At 38.7% G+C, this 17,565-nt stretch overlaps 1 protein-coding gene across 3 annotated transcripts in view; it reads left to right on the top strand.

The window, feature by feature from the left end:
• Positions 1-17,565, top strand: part of RALYL (RALY RNA binding protein like) — a 693,429-nt gene that overhangs the window by 569,690 nt on the left and 106,174 nt on the right. For all 3 annotated transcript variants that reach the window (XM_054512552.1, XM_045896308.2, XM_045896307.1), the window contains one exon: positions 16,774-16,806. In XM_054512552.1, coding sequence (XP_054368527.1) covers positions 16,774-16,806 — 33 coding nt within the window. The remainder of the gene's footprint in view (positions 1-16,773; positions 16,807-17,565) is intronic.

The following is a 17,565-nucleotide window of genomic DNA, read 5'->3' as shown; positions in this document are numbered from 1 at the left end:
CGAGATAGGGATGCTATCTCCTTTGATGCTTACATTTCAAAGAGATGTCCTCAAAACATCTCAAAATATGGCTCTCACATCCTCAAAAAAAGACACACCTAGGTCATAAAGTCCTACCTAGTTTTTTTTTTTTTTTTAAAGACTTTATTTGACAGAGACACAGCGAGAGAGGGAACACAAGCAGGGAGAGTGGGAGAGGGAGAAGCAGGCTTTCTGCTGAGCAGGGAGCCCGATGTGGGGCTCGATTCCAGGACCCTGGGATCATGACCTGAGCAGAAGGCAGACGCCCAACCACTGAGCCACCCAGGTGCCCCAGTCCTACCTAGTTTTTAAAGAGATTTATACATTTCAAAGTGAGAAGAAAGTCTTTACAATGACAAATTCCCTAGTGTAAATGATCAAGGAAAAAGGAGGGAGGGAAAATAGTTTTCCTAATTTTCAAGAGGGAGTTTTAAATTTCTAGGGTATTGTCCCATTTTTCTTAAAGTGCAATTGAGAATGATAATTTACAGACTTACTTGTGTAAGACTGATGGGAAGTTCCTTATATCATGCCCCTTCCTGAGCAGTTAATGCTTTGTACCCCCTCACTGACTGCTCCTCAGAAGTCCCAGGGCCTTTACTATAACATTCCCAGCACACATACAAGGATGCTTTGTGACCATACTGATTGCTTATCTTCTAAAAAAAAATAAAATAAAATAATAAGAGAAGTGTCACGAAGTAGAGGAATGTCTGAGTATAAAAAAATGGGGAGAGGAGAAAAGATGAAATGAATATTCACAATCTAGATGGACATAATTGGATTAATGAGAAGCCAAATAGCTTTTTTTCTTCTGTCATCTTTTCTCACTTTTACAATGTGAATGATTTTTATATCACATATAAGTATTTTATAAAACTATCTAATTTCAAAAAAAGAAGTACCTAATTTTGTTATCTTTATAAAAATGTATTTTCTCCTGGGGCGCCTGGGTGGCTCAGTTGGTTGGGCGACTGCCTTCGGCTCAGGTCATGATCCTGGAGGCCCTGGATCGAGTCCCGCATCGGGCTCCCTGCTCAGCGGGGAGCCCGCTTCTCCCTCTGACCCTCCTCCCTCTCATGCTCTCTCTATCTCATTCTCTCTCTCAAATAAATAAAATTTAAGAGAAAAAAATGTATTTTCTCCTGGTCAATTAAAGTTTGAAAAAAACTTACTACAAATTATAAACTAATAGAAAAGTTTGAGTTATAGAAAGATTTTTTTTGAGAGGCGCCTGGATGGCTCAGTCATTAAGTGTCTGCCGTCGGCTCAGGTCATGATCCCAGGGTCCTGAAATTGAGCCCCGCATCGGGCAACCTGCTCCGCGGAAAGCCTGCTTCTCCCTCTCCGACTCCCCCTGCTTGTGTTCCCTCTCTTGCTGTGTCTCTTTCTGTCAAATAAATAAATAAATCTTTAAAAAAAAAAAAAAGAAAGATTTTTTGAGATTTTAATCATGAGTAAGTTTTGCACAGTAAAAAAGTGAAGTTTGTTAGCTTTGATTGGCTTTAAATATATTAACTAGAAAACGGTCCACAAATTTTCTTATAAAAATTATATAAACTGGGCGCCTGGGTGGCTCAGATGGTTAAGCGTCTGCCTTTGGCTCAGGTCATGATCCCGGAGTCCCGGGATCGAGTCCCGCATCGGGCTCCCCGCTCTGCGGGAAGTCTGCTTCTCCCTCTGCCTCTCTCTCTCTCTCTCATGAATAAGTAAATAAAATCTTTAAAAAAAAATTATATAAACTAAATGCAAGAATAATTCTTCCAATTGAGTTATAAATGCTAAAACGAAGCTTGAAATGCCCCCCCCCCTTTTTTTGTTGTCTAGAAAGATGAGGGCAAAAAAGACAGCATAGTCTCACTAGATTATTAGTCAGCCATGTATGATGAATGTTTCTCACAAAAATTTGTTCTTTTGGAAATTAATTAACTTTATTAAACTTTCAAAATGTCTTTCTAGTGGAATGATAGCATGATTGATAATTCAACCTTACTGGTATTGTTAAATAGCAGAATACTCAGAGTACTAGTAAATCTTCTTCCAAACCCAAGCAGTGACGTGTATTTGATTTGTGTTTACTGGATGGTGGAATAAAAGGACAAGGGGCTTGTTTTGAGTTAAGCATATTACGTTGCAAATGAAATTGAGATGTTATATAGTTTATCCTTATTTGTTTGAAATATCTTCTCTCTGGCAAAATGTCTGCTTATGTGTCAGAATCACTTAGTTCTGAAAAGCTGTCTGTGGTCATTAGAAGGAGCACTGGACTGGAATTTAGGAAACCTACAACCACATCATGTATCTGCCACTACTTGCCTGTGTCAGCGAGGTGATTATAAGCAGTACAAACTTTTTTAAGTTCACCTTTCTTAGAACATGAAGGAATGGAGTTAAACCATTTCTTACTTGATTCCCATTTCTAACACTCTGGTATTCTGCTGTTTATTTTCTAATCCAAAAACAAAAGAAAAGCAAAGGTCCTTTATTATCAAGTTTATTCTTATTTTTCTTTCAAACTCGATCCAGTATCTTAAATAAAATATTCATATCTTTTGACTAAGCAATTTCCAAAAACATATCTAAGAAAATAATTCTAAATATTTAAACAATGTAAAAATATATGAAATTTTTCTTAAGGTGTTCTTTGAGTTTTATTTCAAAACACTGAACAATCTGATCCAGCCAAGATATTATGCAATAATGGGTATGGGCACATTCATTAGATGGAATGTTCACAAAAGTGTTCATAATGACATGGAAAAACTTTAAGGTTTGAGTAGACAAAGAAGCAAAATTATATAAACAGTATATATAACAATATATAATTATATAAACATCATGTATTATATAAACACACAACCAAAACTATTTAACAAATAAAATAAATATATGCAGAGAAAAAAATAGAAATCAAAATAGTAGCTGTGATTCTTTGGACAGTGAGGATACAGGTGATATTTTTCTTGTAACTTAAATACTTAACGCAATTTTCTTTAATGAGAATTTTATAACCAAAGGGAAAGAGAGAGAGATTTACAAGCCAGATATTTTCCAGTGGTAGCTAATAAACATCACACAAAAGCACTCACAACAGGCAGCAATGAGGATTTTTTGTGCTTAGTGTTGTGCAAGGTCAATTCAAAAGATATAGCCCTTCATGTTTGGAACTACACTTCTTTGGTTACCGCTGTTATTCGAAAAGTTAGTGTTCTAAACGGGGCAACTCCATTAACATTCAGGGCAGGCCAACAGTCTTGTGTGGTGAAGCAGTTAACTGCCCAGGCTAACTGCCGGAAGTGGCCTATCAGTCAATGCCACTATGGAATCAGGAGCTCAGTGTGCAGAGGGGAGAGTGAGAAGCAGGGTGCAGGGGAGAGCAGCTGAAGTCATCTAATCTTCAAAAATGAAAAGTCAAAATTTATGAGCCCTTCAGTGATGCAATAAAATAAGTAATCAGCAATGTGTAGTGATGGCAGTTCTTCTGACTACAGATTAGTGAACCAGTAGTAAGACAATGGCGCTTGCCTGACAATAGCTATCCCTCTTTGTATTTAAAGCTCTAATCCAGTTGCTTTGCTGCTGTTGATGCTTTAAAAGGGCATAGAGTACATGAGCTACAAAGAGTAACAGAATAGTTTGGAATAAAGCCCAGAGTTAAGTCCTTAGGATACAGAGAATGGGACATGGCAGAGAAAGAGGGGATAGGTTCTGTGTTCCAAACTCTTAACAGAGAGAATCAATCAATACAGGAGAACCAATAGTAATGAGTCTGAGTACAGTGAACATATCAGAATGTATTTATGAAGAAATGGAAAAGAAATAGAGCATGACCCACAAATCACAGATAATCACGTGCGAAATAGCATTTGGAGTTGGACTGCTTAGGAACTCTTATTGAAACTATCCACAACATCAGGGTGTAGACATAATTGTGATATTGTGAGAATTCTGGAAGAATTGAAGTCAAATTGTAACTTCTAATTTCTTGATTTGCTGAAGACGGTCTTTTTCTCATTTTTTTTTTTTTACTCTTTATTACCGACACTCAAGATAGTAAATCTAATGTTTAGAGTGTTTAGGAAGAAAAATTATATAATCAGCATTTGAAAATATGGACTAAATTGAGTATAAAAAAAGTTGAAACACTTGGCATGAAAGAATACCATAAAGATATTATGAAAGAAATAAGTAATATTAGGCATCCATTTTAACTGAAAAATCAAATATATTATTTTTAAAAAATGTAATGCTGAAGAAACAAAAAGCAAGAAAGAACAGCTTTATGTGTAGGTGAAGCATAATGTGGGCAAGCAGTTATTAGACAACGTTTAGAGACAATATGAATTGGTAAAGAGAAATGAAGGACTTCACATGGTGGGGTCAAGCCTGAGAGTCTTCTGATGAATGCTAGAGACTTGGAGAAGAATCTCTGATCTCACCAATTTTGAGTCAACCGCACCATCTCAAGCCCAGAAGAATAACTTATCTCTAAGCCTCTATTAACAGACCCGGCTCACGGATTTACCAAATTCAGCCTATATTAGAGATTCTCAGTGGATCTAGTAGAGGAGAAGGAAACACAGAATCACTAATTCAGTTGTTTATCAATTATTAAGCACCTATGGGACATTGTTCTGGGCACTGAGGATGCATTAGTTAACAAAATGGACAAAAATCCTTGACCTTGCCTTCAAGTGTGAAGTAATGATAATAAACAAAAATTAAGCATACATTAGAAAGCAGGAGGTGTTACAGAAAAAGTAAAGCAAGGCAAGAGGGATAGGGAGTGGGAAGGTGAGAAGTGGTGCAACTTTGAGTAGGTGGTGAGTGAGGACCTAGCTGAGAAGGTGATATTTGAGCAAAGACTTGGGGAAGGTGATGAACAAGTAATGTTTCACCTGGGGAAAAGCATTCTGGGCAGAGGGACAAGCAGCACAAAGTCCTTAAAGCAGAAGCACACCCAAGTGTTAATAAAAAGCAAGAAGGCCGATGTTTCTGGAGCAGAATCAAGCAAAGCGGAGGGCTGGGAGGAGGTGAGAGGCTAAGGCAGAGATACAATGGGGGTGCCAAATCGTGTAAAGCCTTGCAGACCATTGAAGTACTTTGGCTTTTACTTGGAGTGAAACCGAGAGCCTTTGGAAGATTTTAGATGAAGGAGTACCATGACAACACTTAAATTTTGAATAGTCACTTTAGCTTTATGTTGAGAATAGGTTATGAAAGAGCAAGGGAGGAACATGGGAAAACATGCAAAAGATTATGACCCAAACAAAGTGGTAACAGCTGAGATGAAAAGAGTTGTTATGTCATGGATATATTTTGAAAATAGAGACAACAAAACTACAAATTGGATGTGGACCATAAGAGAAGGAACAAAGTCAAGGATATTATTATCTACTGCTAGATAACATGTACTGGCTTAAAAAATGTTACTATTTGTCATATTCAGCAATCTGGGTTGGTTTGGTTGAGGTGGTCTGCTCTTTGTGGTGTCCAAATGGCTTCTGTGCTTACATATCTGGCACTTCAGCTGGGGCTGGCCAGAACAGCCGTCATGACTGAGCATCTTTCTCCACATGGTCTCTCCATGTAGTTAGCTTAGACTTCACTGTGGTCTCAGACTAATCAGTTTTACATAGTGACCGAGTTCAAGAAGGAGGAAGAAACTGCCTGTCCTCTTAAAGACTAGGTTGAAAATTCTGCAGTGTCATATCTGCCACATTATACTTATGAAAGCAAGGTATAAGGCCAGTTCATATACAAGATGAGGGACAGAGACTCCAGATTTTAATGGGTGGAAGGAAGGAATTGATAATGAGCAGACTATCTCCCATAGACATCTCCATGATTTCTGGACTGAGCATCTGAACATATGAAGTTGCAGTTAAGTGAGATGAGCAATACTCATGGCAGAGATTGGAGTAGGCCAAGGCGGGTAGTAGAGATGAGGAGTTTGGTTTTTGTTAAAGTGGAGATATCTAAGTGAAAGTATCAGGTGGACAGTCAGATACATAATCTGGAGTTCAGGGAGAGGTCTGAACTGGATGGGCACGTCTGTGAGTCATCACTGTGTAGATGGTATTCAAAACCGTGAGCCTGGATGAGAACAAACACCAAAGGGGTAATTAAAGATAAAAAAGAGAAGAATTCCAAGGACTGAGCTCAAGAACACACCAATATTTGAAGTCAGGATCTAGCAAAGGGGACTCAAAAGAAACAACTAATGAGGTTGACTAAGTGGTATGAAACTCAGTAATAAAAATGGTTTTGGGAAGAAGTGATCCGTTGGGTGAATTGTTCTTCAAAGTTCCTGGTAACTAATGATTTACCACTGGTCTCAGCACTGTGGAGACTGCTGGAGACTTCAACAAGACTACATCCACCAGGCTTAGGGTCCTGGCTCAATCCTGCATAGTTAACACAGGGAGCGGCCCAGAAATGGATGGGACCTGGAATTATAAACCCAAGCTCTGGTAAAATAGCTCTCACTGCAGTGTTAGAGGGAGATGCTACCATGAAGCCGAGATGTAGCCCTTCCAGTCAGGTGGAGCTTTCAGCACAATCCCGGAAGAGGTCATATCAAGGACTCCAGGCAGGTGACGGGCATCACACAATTTTGTCGGCATGTGGCAGTTGAGGTCATTAAATTCTGACATTTGGAAATCTTGCCATTTGCAATGACATGGATAGAACTGGAGGGTGTTATGCTGAGCGAAATAAGTCAATCAGAGAAAGACATGTATCATATGACCTCACTGATACGAGGAATTCTTAATCTCAGGAAATAAACTGAGGGTTGCTGGAGTGGTGGGGGGAGGGAAGGATGGGGTGGCTGGGTGATAGATATTGGGGAGGGTATGTGCCATGGTGAGCGCTGTGAATTGTGTAAGACTGTTGAATCACAGATCTGTACCTCTGAAACAAATAATACATTATATGTTAAAAAAAAAAAAGAAGAAGATAGGAGGGGAAGAATGAAGGGGGCAAATTGGAGGGGGAGACGAACCATGAGAGACGATGGACTCTGAAAAACAAACTGAGGGTTCTAGAGGGGAGGGGGTTGGGGGGATGGGTTAGCCTAGTGATGGGTATTAAAGAGGGCACGTTCTGCATGGAGCACTGGGTGTTATATGCAAACAATGAATCATGGAACACTACATCAAAAACTAATGATGTAGGGGCGCCTGGGTGGCTCAGTTTGTTAAGCGACTGCCTTCGGCTCAGGTCATGATCCTGGAGTCCCGGGATCGAGTCCCGCATCGGGCTCCCTGCTCAGCAGGGAGTCTGCTTCTCCCTCTGACCCTCCTCCCTCTCATGCTCTCTGTCTCTCATTCTCTCTCTCTCAAATAAATAAATAAAATCTTAAAAAAAAAAAACTAATGATGTAATGTGTGGTGGTTAGCATAACATAATAATAAATAACAAAATAAAAATAAATTCTGACATTTGGTGCCAGGATTTAATGTTTTCAAAGACCTGGGGGCGGGGGGGACTCTGGGTCTGAGAGAGGTTGAGGTTACCGAGTTGGGAGGTGAATCTGCCAGACCAGTATGTTCCGCAGAAGAGGGCAGCAAGGCAGTTAAGCAAAACATGCACAGATGGACTGTTGTTTTCCCAGCCCATATCCGACTTCAGCTACTGCTTGGGTTGAATGAGTTTCTGGCATTTTACTAAGAGAAGGCAGAGGAGGGGATGAGGCTGCCCCTGGGAACTGAGTGGGTCTGAGAGTGTGGGGCCTGGATGCAGCGTGTGGACAGGAGGGAGGGATGGCGGGAGGCACGTGAGGACAAAAGCCCACTGTTCCTCTCAGCCTATGGGGGCTGGCCTGTGAATACCTGCTTTATGTCTTTTAGCACCATGCACACTCTGTAGAACTTATTATGACCAGCAATCGAAAGACGTTGTATTGCGTCCGATCTCTTCATTTCAAATGGAGGAAAAAGATAAATGACATCATAATGCTGCAAAGAGCAGGACAGAGGATAGAGATTTGAAACTGGATAACTCTGTGACTGATTACCTGTTTTCCCAGTCTGTGCGCTTGGCAGACGCACTGTTTCTCTGTAGGATTTAACAGTTATTAGCAAGTAACTAAATAAAACAATTGAAAGAGACAGATGAGCAGCCCCTTGCTATTTTTTTCTGAAATCTCCTTCCTTTCACTACACAGGTTTGGAACGGAGATGAGCAAATCTTCCAACATGAAAATAATGGAGTTTGAAAGTATCTCTTTTCAGAAAATCGTTTTTCTTATTTGAATGGAAAGATCCACACAGTTGTGTGCACCCCCTTCCCATGTGAGGTGTGGGGAGGTTAATTCTGGAGTTAGAGTGGAGTGAGGGTGAGACTCTATACTCTGCCTTGGCCAGATATCTACTACTCCTACCCCTAGCCTTACCCCTGGGGCAATTGGAGTAAGCGTTGCAAGTTTCCCAGGAGAATCTGCCAATGGTTGATCATCTTTCTGGCCGTGAGTTTCTTCTTTATACTTCATGTCCCTTCCTCCCACGGCAGCTCGATCTTCCTGACAGAGTTGTGAAGATACATTACAGCCTGTGCGAGGGAGATGAGCTCTGCAGCCTCAATTTCCAATGTAGCAAAAGTCATATTGTGAGTGCCCAAACTGCCACTGAGATTCTTGGTTGATCCCACAGCCATCCATTAAGCTGTCCCTGGAGTTAGCACAGATGGTGGTAACTGCAAATGGAACTTACCAAGAGGTCTGATGATAGCTTTAAGCAGAAATTTCCATCGACCATGAAAGCCCTTGCAAAAAGGTATCACGGGAAATTGAGGGGAAAGCTGCTTTTTAGTCCAGAGAAATGGAATCCACTGTAGACAGATCTCACAATAGGAGTGAAGGAGCCTGGCTTTCTTCAGCGCTGAGGTGATTTTGACACTCCTCTAATGGCCAGTGAATGATATACTGGAAAGTGAGACAAATATACTATAAGGTCTTCATCAGACTGCCTGAATTATCGTCCTGCTGTATGACTTTTTTAGCTTTTTAAAATTTTGGGAAAGTTACTCAATCCCTCTCTGCCTCAATTTCCTATGTATAAGATAGAGAAGATAATTGTACCAACTTCACAGGGAAGTTATGAAGATTAAATGTGTTAAAATGCTTAAATAGCATGAAAAAAATTAAAAGTACTGGCTATTATCATATATGAGGCATTAAGTACATGTGATTATTTGCACACATTGTCATATGGGCAATATGTCTGGAAATCTGGGTTCTGCTGCAGACTCTGTACTTCTTTATTCCTTTCATAAGTTTGAAGAAATTTCTATACCTTCTACTAGCACAGAGTTGGTAAATACGTATTTGCACAACATTCTTCTCCTTTCCTTTTATATTTCTGTGGCACACATAGGTTAATTACAACCATCTTACACCCTGAGGCCTGAATAGGTTTATGGAATTCTTATCAACACTTTCTTCCCAGCAGCCACCATCAGTTAGTCAGAATTGACACAAAAATGAAGACCTATTTGACCTCTCAACTTTAGAGCGTATAAGCTTTTAAGGAAATAATTGCTCCCACGCTTAGCCATCTCAGACCGTCCCATCAGTCTCACCCAGAGCCCTGCTTTGCCACAAAGTTCTCAATGTGGTTGACAGGAAACCATAAAAGGTTATACTTGGGATAATCTTTGTGCATCTGTAATAACACTATACCCTTGTAGGAGCCACACCTGGGAAAGGGCTATGGTCGATGCACTGTGAGTGCCAAAAATATCTTGAGCTCTTGTTCAACCAAAGACACTAACTGATGAGTCCTACTCGGAAGTTCCTCGGGCAGATGGAGATGAGGAGGTTGGTGCCTGTGCAGGCCAGTGCTTTCTCCCGTGGCATGCACCAACATAGTGTGTTCTTCCTAACAAGCCTCTTGCTTTCCAGGCAAGAGCTTCTAGGCATCTAGGCCATGGGGGGCCAGCACAGAAACCTGGGCTGCTTTTGCTTCCGTATTTTCTCTCAAAGTGAGGAGAGGAGAATAGCCAAGGTAAGTACTACAGACAGATTCTGGTTTTTACTGAATGTCAGAGAATACACCTGCAATTACGGATGAATAGCCTGCCCCCACTACATAAGGAAGACTTCTATTTGCTTTTTAATTTTCTGGCAATAAATGAATTTTTAAGAATACTGATAGAATCATATTTTAGTATGCAAAATGGTCAGGAAAGGAAGATGTCTATGAATTGCTTTACAAGTGCTTGGCTCTGATCAAAATCATCATCTTTTGCTCACATTTAATCATTTACCTTGAAAAAAAGCCTGTTTAAATCAGAAGGCCTTGGAACGATGAAAATGTCATGTGAATGTGTTTAGATTACAAACGATTAATGATGAAATGTAGACTAAATTTTAAATATCAAAATACGATTCCTGTAATTAAAAAAAAAAGCTATTAAGCTCTTTGTAAAATAGCATGTCACATTATTCCATAAATAATACACAATTGGTTAGCTAAGCGTTAACTCACGATGACACGGACCACCATCGTGTCCCTTTCTGAACTTTGCATCTACACCTAAAGGCCTGCTAGTGAGCCTAGATATCTCTCCTCGATCCTTTTCTTCCTATTCTACACATTCTCTCTGAGGCTCCCATTCTCTCCTTTGATGTCATATACTAATTCTGCTTTGATGACATGACTCTTAAATCTGTATTTGCAGACCCAATATCTTGTCTAAGTTCCAGGCATACATTTCCATCTGTTGCGTACCTTCACCAAGAGCCCCACATGGTTCACTGTTATATAACAGCTACACATACAACCTGTTCCCTAATCTGAACTCCCTAGAACTGTTAACTGGCCATGAATGTAGGAACAATCAGAGCACACATGGATAAAAAATAATAATAACAATGATGGCAGAAGTTTATCAAGTATTTATTTATTTATTTATTTATTTATTTAATTTTGTTACCCATTTATTTACTTATCCAATTCTCACAACAGCCCTAAGAGTTAGGTCTATTATTACCCCATTTTGCAGATGAGATAACTGAGGTACAAAGAAAAATGCCTTAGGTTTTCAACACCACACAGCCAGAAGATTATTAGAGTCAGAACTAGAATCAGGCTGTCTGATACTAAAAATTGTATCCTTAAGCCCTTTGGAGTTTCCATCTTAAACGTAGGTCAGGCTTAGGTTGCCATTGCTAAAGAGAATAGATCCAAGGGTAGTAAATGGTGTTGCTGTAATTTTTACTGCAAAACCATATAAATATCGTAGGGGAACATACTTAAAAGTCACTTTGGAGTCATAAAAAACCCACTAGTTTTACAAAAACAAGGTAGTTGAAGTCATTTCTGCAAAAACACAGTATATGCCCAAGCACAGAGAGTGAGAAAGCAGGATGCCACCCTGACGGTGAGCAGTTGGTTCAGCTTGGCTGGAGCATAGAATTTGCAGGCTGAAGTGGTAGAAGACAAGGGCTGGGAAGGTACTAGAAGAAGATTGTGAATGAACTTTTAGTCATATTAAAGGGTCTGGTCTTTACTCTGTAGGTAAATGATGGAAGTAGGTATAGGGGAGTAAGGCACAGGGGAAGGTCATTTGAAAGAATCATTACTAAGAGCCTCCTAAAGAAGTAGGCATGATTCTAGGTACTTGAAATAAAGTGAGTTCCGACCTTCAAGGAGTATAGTGTCTTTAGAGGGAACTTGGAAAATACACTGAGAATGTTTCATACAATATGATGAAGTGTTATGAAGCTCTCCTAACCAACTTATGGTGCCTTATGAAAAAATACTTCCTAGAAGCACTCAGAGATGTGTAATGAGGGGAATTACAGGCTCATATTTGTACAATAGCTATTTTAGAAAGATGATTCTGCTAGTAGACATGGCTATTCCAAAGAAATATTGAGGAAGGAAGGTCATTAAGGAGATTATTCTAATAGCCCACCTAAAGGTTGATGATTACTTGAACTGCAATAATACGAATTGAGAGATAAGTAAAGAACTAAAAGGACTTTTGGCAATAGAAAACAGCAAAACTAGGAGGATCTACTGAAAGTGAGTGTCATTGGAAAGAAGTCGAAGAGAAAGATTATGATCTTTCTAGTTTGGTCAGATGAGTGGCTGATTAGGCCATTGAGTTAGGGATAAAGAAGAACAGAATGAGGGAGGCAGGCAATATTTAGTCTGGGACATGGGAAGTTGAAGGCACCTAAAACTGGAGATGTATGATTGGGCAGATACAGCCACACATCATATACAGAGTGACACGAGAGACAAAAGTTTGGAAATATCCAGCATGTGGACAACATGTGAGACCAGATTAGGTTTCTCAGTATAGAAATTATAACAAAAGGAAATGTGACAGTCCATAAGGCACGTAGAAACAAAATAAAACAAACAAAATAAACTGATGGAAGGCAATACACGAGGCAAGACATGAGCAGGTGGACTTTAGAGCCAGCATGCCTAATTTCACATCCTAGCTCAGCCATTTTATAGCTCTGTGACCTTGGGCAAGACACCTGGCATTTTTGAGTATCAGTTTCCTCATCTGTAAAATGAAATCTATCTCAGAGGATATCATAATGCTTAAATAAATTAGTGTTTATAAAGCATTTTTAATAATGCCTGGTCTTTAGTAAATACAGCTTAGATTTTTTGTTGTTAAATACAAAAAGTTATAAATTTGTTAGCTCCAAATATTAATCTTCATTTTGCATTTTACTTTATCTCTTTACTGTGCCTATTTTTCTGAAGGCTATGGTTTGTTTATTTTATTCTACCCCTCATTCTAGCAGATCCTGAATGAAGTATTATTAAATTCATTACCCAGTTCATGTTAAAAGTAAATCTTAGGAATGATAAAAATCAATCCTTTTTTTCACAAAACAATTACCTTGTTAGAAAAAAAAAAAAACTCAGAAAAAGTTCGTTCTTTCTGAGCATATCACAATGTAGTCATCTGTTTCTAAGGATTACATTGATGAACAATATTCTCCAAAGGGATGTTTCTCCTGGTAATTTTCTTCTTTTACGCTTTTTCACTTTTGAGGACTAAAATTGCAAAAGTGAGCTTTTCATGTATTCAGGCAGTTGCAGCTCTTAGAACTAAAAACTTATCTTTGGCAGAGTCTTGACCATCACAGTCTACTCTGTACCAGGAACTGTGTGAGTTGCTCTAAGTACATAATCTTATATTCTTCACAACAGCTTCTTGAGTTGGCAATGATATTGGCTCTATTATTAATGAGAAAAGACGTACAAATCTCTGAATCGACTCAAGGCTAGGGAAGTTAAGCCTGTGTGATGAAACCATGACTGGGCAGTTGGTTACAAAACAGAGCATCGTTCAATGTGGGCCAGTTATCACTTCCCTCTACTATGTGTCATTGTTTTGAAGGTGAGACATGAGACAGGATTGCCTAATGGTGGCTCCTCACAGATTTCCTGCTCTGTGTCACCACTGAAAATATTTGGGGGAGGTGGTCCAGGTAGCTAGGGCTTATCTTCAGTGGCTTAGGCTGACTCATGGATAATGATCTTTCTTTTCTGTTCAGCTCATAGAGCATCAGCCAGCACCTCCCCTGGGCCATTAGAAGATTTAACACAGAACTTTCAGGAGCTTCTTGTCTAAGTAGACTTGCAAGGTTAACATTCTTACCAGTCTTAAGACTTGAAGCTAGCCATTTAACCCGACTCTTGTCCTGAGACTATGTCATCGTAATGGAGATAAGAAGTCATGGAAGCTTAGTGACAGGACTGTCCCTATAAGATGAAGTGTCAGGATTAGCATTATAAAGGAGTTAGATAAACTAAGATAAATAGATAAGATCATAAGATCTTAAATAAGATAAATAGATCATGCATAAGGAAAGAAAGAAAAAAATAGTATTCTGGTATAGAAATAGAACGCTTCAAGAAACCAAAGCAAAGGAGATATGTTTAGGTAATAAACAGACAAATTTCCGGGAATAAAGTGGTTGGTAAGAGAAGTGAGAAAGAGCAACGTGGAAAGTTAGCATGAGTCATGTTTGTGACAAGCTTTCAAGTGACACACTAAAAGTTGGGGCATCATCTTGCGATTATTAAAATAGTCAAGAAAGATGGTGACATGATAATAGCATTTTAGGGGAGTTGATCTGTCCGTTGCAGGTGCAGAGAATTGGTGATGTAGAGCGGGAATTCAAATTATTCTGAGCTTCTAATTGTGAAACAATATCTGGATACGTATTAAAATAAAGAGTGCCTATTTTGAAGGGTTGTTTCCAACAAGATAATCGTAAGTCATGCACTGGCATAGTTTTTCTGTAAAGGCCATATAGTAAATATTTTCAAACTGTGGACATGCAGTCCCTGTTAGAACTAATCCTCTTGCAGCTGTAGCACAAAAGCAGCCTGAAACAATATGTAAATGAATAAACATGACTGTGTCCCAGTAAACTCCATTTATGGGCTCTGAAATTTGAATTTCACATAATTCTCACATGTCACGAAATATTATTCTTTTTGATATTTTTCAACCATTTAAAAATGTGCACTTGTGAGCATAGAGATGTTGAAATCAATCACTATGTTGTATATCTGAAACTGATGTGTAACATTATGTGTCAACAATATTCAAATAAAAGACAAAATGTAAAAGCCATTCTTAGTTTGTGCATTATACAGAATCAGGTGGTGAGCAAGAATTGTCCTGTAGACCACGGTTTGCCAACCCCTGGTTTATAGAACATTAATCAGAATCTCAATCCAGTATCATTTTGAAAATTTTGAATTTTCCCCTGAGTTCTTCTATTGAACATTTGGGAGGAAATAGTTGAAGGGAGTGAAGTGGTAGAAGCAGAAGGAGGCAATTAACTAGTTAGTGGGACTAACCATCTTAACCACGGGTATCAGAAGGGCAACATATGTCCCTCCATGCTCCAGTCCAACAACGGCTTGTCTGAAGCCTTCAGGGAAAAAAAAAAAAAAAAAAAAAAGGAAACTCAGTAAGTAAATACTATTCCAAATACATTCTGTGTTTTAGTAATTGCACAGGGAAAGGCAAGATGGTGGGTTTTTCTTTTATTCATGTTGTTTATGATACCTTGAATGAAAGCAACAGCATGCAGTCCTTAAACAAATGATATGAGCGGGGGCATTGCAATAAGGAAGCTATAGTGTGAAACCGGGTGAAGTTGGAGCAACTGTGAACAAAGAATTTACATTTGGAGAGACCAGCTAGGCTGGGGTAAGTGATGAGAATTCACCTGGGAATTGAGTGAAGAGGGAGATGTGAAAGTCACATAAAGGAGAAATTGACAGGACATTGCTAATTGCGATGTGGAAGATGAAAAAGAGAGAGGAGTCAAGATATGCAGTTTTCTTCTACTGGATTAGTCGATGCCACGAAGAAACAGGCAGCAATGAGAGGCTAGGAGGACACTGTAGGCAGCAAGAAACCGTTTATTAAGTGTTGCTGAGTAGAAAGTAAGGGAGAAGTGATAGTGTCATGATGTTGATGATCCAAATAAGTCAACGGTCGCCTGCATCACATTATATAGAATCCCCCTCATTTCTTCAAGGTAACTTCTTTTGATCCCTTAGCACTGGTCATGTCTTATAAAACAAACATATCCAAATATATTTCATTATTTATCTTCAAATTTTTTCCCTTAATTCTGTTTGCTTATTCATATCATAAATATATGGGCACAACAAACACACAGTATGGCAAAGAATTTACAGGGAGGTGAAAATAAAATCAGAATTCAGAAAAGGAAAAGATTGTATAAATGTACATCCCCAAACTCTGAGCTTTTTTTTTTATTAGTTTCAGAGGTAGAATTTAGTGATTCATCAGTTGCATAGAACACCCAGTGCTCATTACATCATCTTAAACACCAGGATTCAGATAAAAATGTCTTTAATATTTGTTTATGTTTAACCCATAATCATATGTCAAGAAACATATAAAAATGAAGTGGCCAATATACACGTACCAATTGATCCCCTTCATTATTAATTAAGGAATATTTAGAAGTGGAAAGTTTCCTGATTGATTTGCTTTTTGCAAAGAAATTAATTTATGAAATAAGAAAATTAACTGGAAGCATTCTTAGCCTGTTTTACAATGAGAAAAGTAATTCCCAGAAAGTTTTTTAAGTTGCTTAGCTCAAGATGCCACAACTAATCAGAGGTTTCACAATTAGAATTCCTCAGGAGGTATAAAAAAAATACATGGTTCTTAGGAGACATTAAGAGGAGGCATTAAGATCCTAATCTATGACCTAACTCTCGCCCCCTCCCCCCCCACTCCCAAATGTGCTACTGTTGGTAAATGACAATGAATGTCATGCTGTTTCTCTCTTTGTTGCCGAATATTTACCGGAAATCAATTACTCAGCCAATATGTAACTAAATACATAATAAATTTCTTTACCACTACAACAATTACAAATAGATATATCCACACTTCTACAAATTACTGTAAAAAAGAAAAGAGGATATAGAGAATGCAAATCAAAATTAGACTAACAGTATTATTATCTTAATGTCTCATTTAAATGGTACATTCCCATTCCAAGTCCCTCTCATTAGCTTCTGCATTAAGCCAGCCAGAATTTGAATTAGTCCAGATTAGATCTTCATATATTATTTATAGCTTTTTATTAGTGCTAACGTATACATTTTCACCCAAACAAGTATAATAATTTTGTCAGATTCCTATAAAAGCAATTTTTAAGTGTATAGCAAATTGTTATATTAAAATTAATTTTTCATATTTTTTTCATAGACTTGAGTCAAAGGAGCCTTTCCTGTCTGTTGGGTGAGTATATGTCTAAATATTTTAAGTCTCAGTTCTTTCATCGATTTTTTTTTAAGATTTTTTATTTATTCATTTGAGACACAGAGATAGAGAGAGAGAGCATGAGCAGGGAGAGAGGCAGAGGGAGAGGGAGAAGCAGGCTCCCTGCTGAGCCAGGAGCCCAATGTGGGGCTCGATCCCAGGACCCTGGGATCATGACCCCAGCCGAAGGCAGACGCTTAACCATCTGAGCCACCCAGGCGCCCCCCTTTCATCGATTTTTAACAAGGTCTTCTGGGATGGTATTATCAGTCATATAATTCCATATTCAAAGTCATCCCATATCATTGGACGCGTCATATCCTCAGCAACATTGCTATCTATGTTTTATAAAGGCTTAGCCAGAATGTTCACAAAGCTATTTCATGACCTTGGAAGTTCAGCAAATAATGCATGTAAAAGCCTGTATCCTCTAAAAAAATCAAACGAGGTATACAGTAATTTTCTATATTCTCGTCGTGTAAAGATAACGCTCAGATTGGTCTTACAAATTCCTCTGAACCGCAGCTTCACTATATCTAGTCTGTCTACTCGTTCCTCTTAATCTACCCTAATGTTTCTTCTCCCTTTTTTCCTAAATCTGCCTTCAAGATCTGTATCTATCTTTTCTCCTTTTCTTCCATCTAAGAACGCAAAGCTGAGGAACCATGAAACAGATTAAGTAAAACCAACACTTGCCTCCTCTGGTAGTATTCCGAGTCACAATACATGTTCTAATAA

Source organism: Mirounga angustirostris, unplaced genomic scaffold (genome assembly GCF_029215605.1).
Source record: "Mirounga angustirostris isolate CCGP_5_RB_7025 unplaced genomic scaffold, mMirAng1.0.hap1 SCAF_4, whole genome shotgun sequence".
NCBI classification, from domain to species: Eukaryota; Metazoa; Chordata; class Mammalia; order Carnivora; family Phocidae; genus Mirounga; species Mirounga angustirostris.
This window is presented reverse-complemented; position numbering and strand designations above follow the sequence as displayed.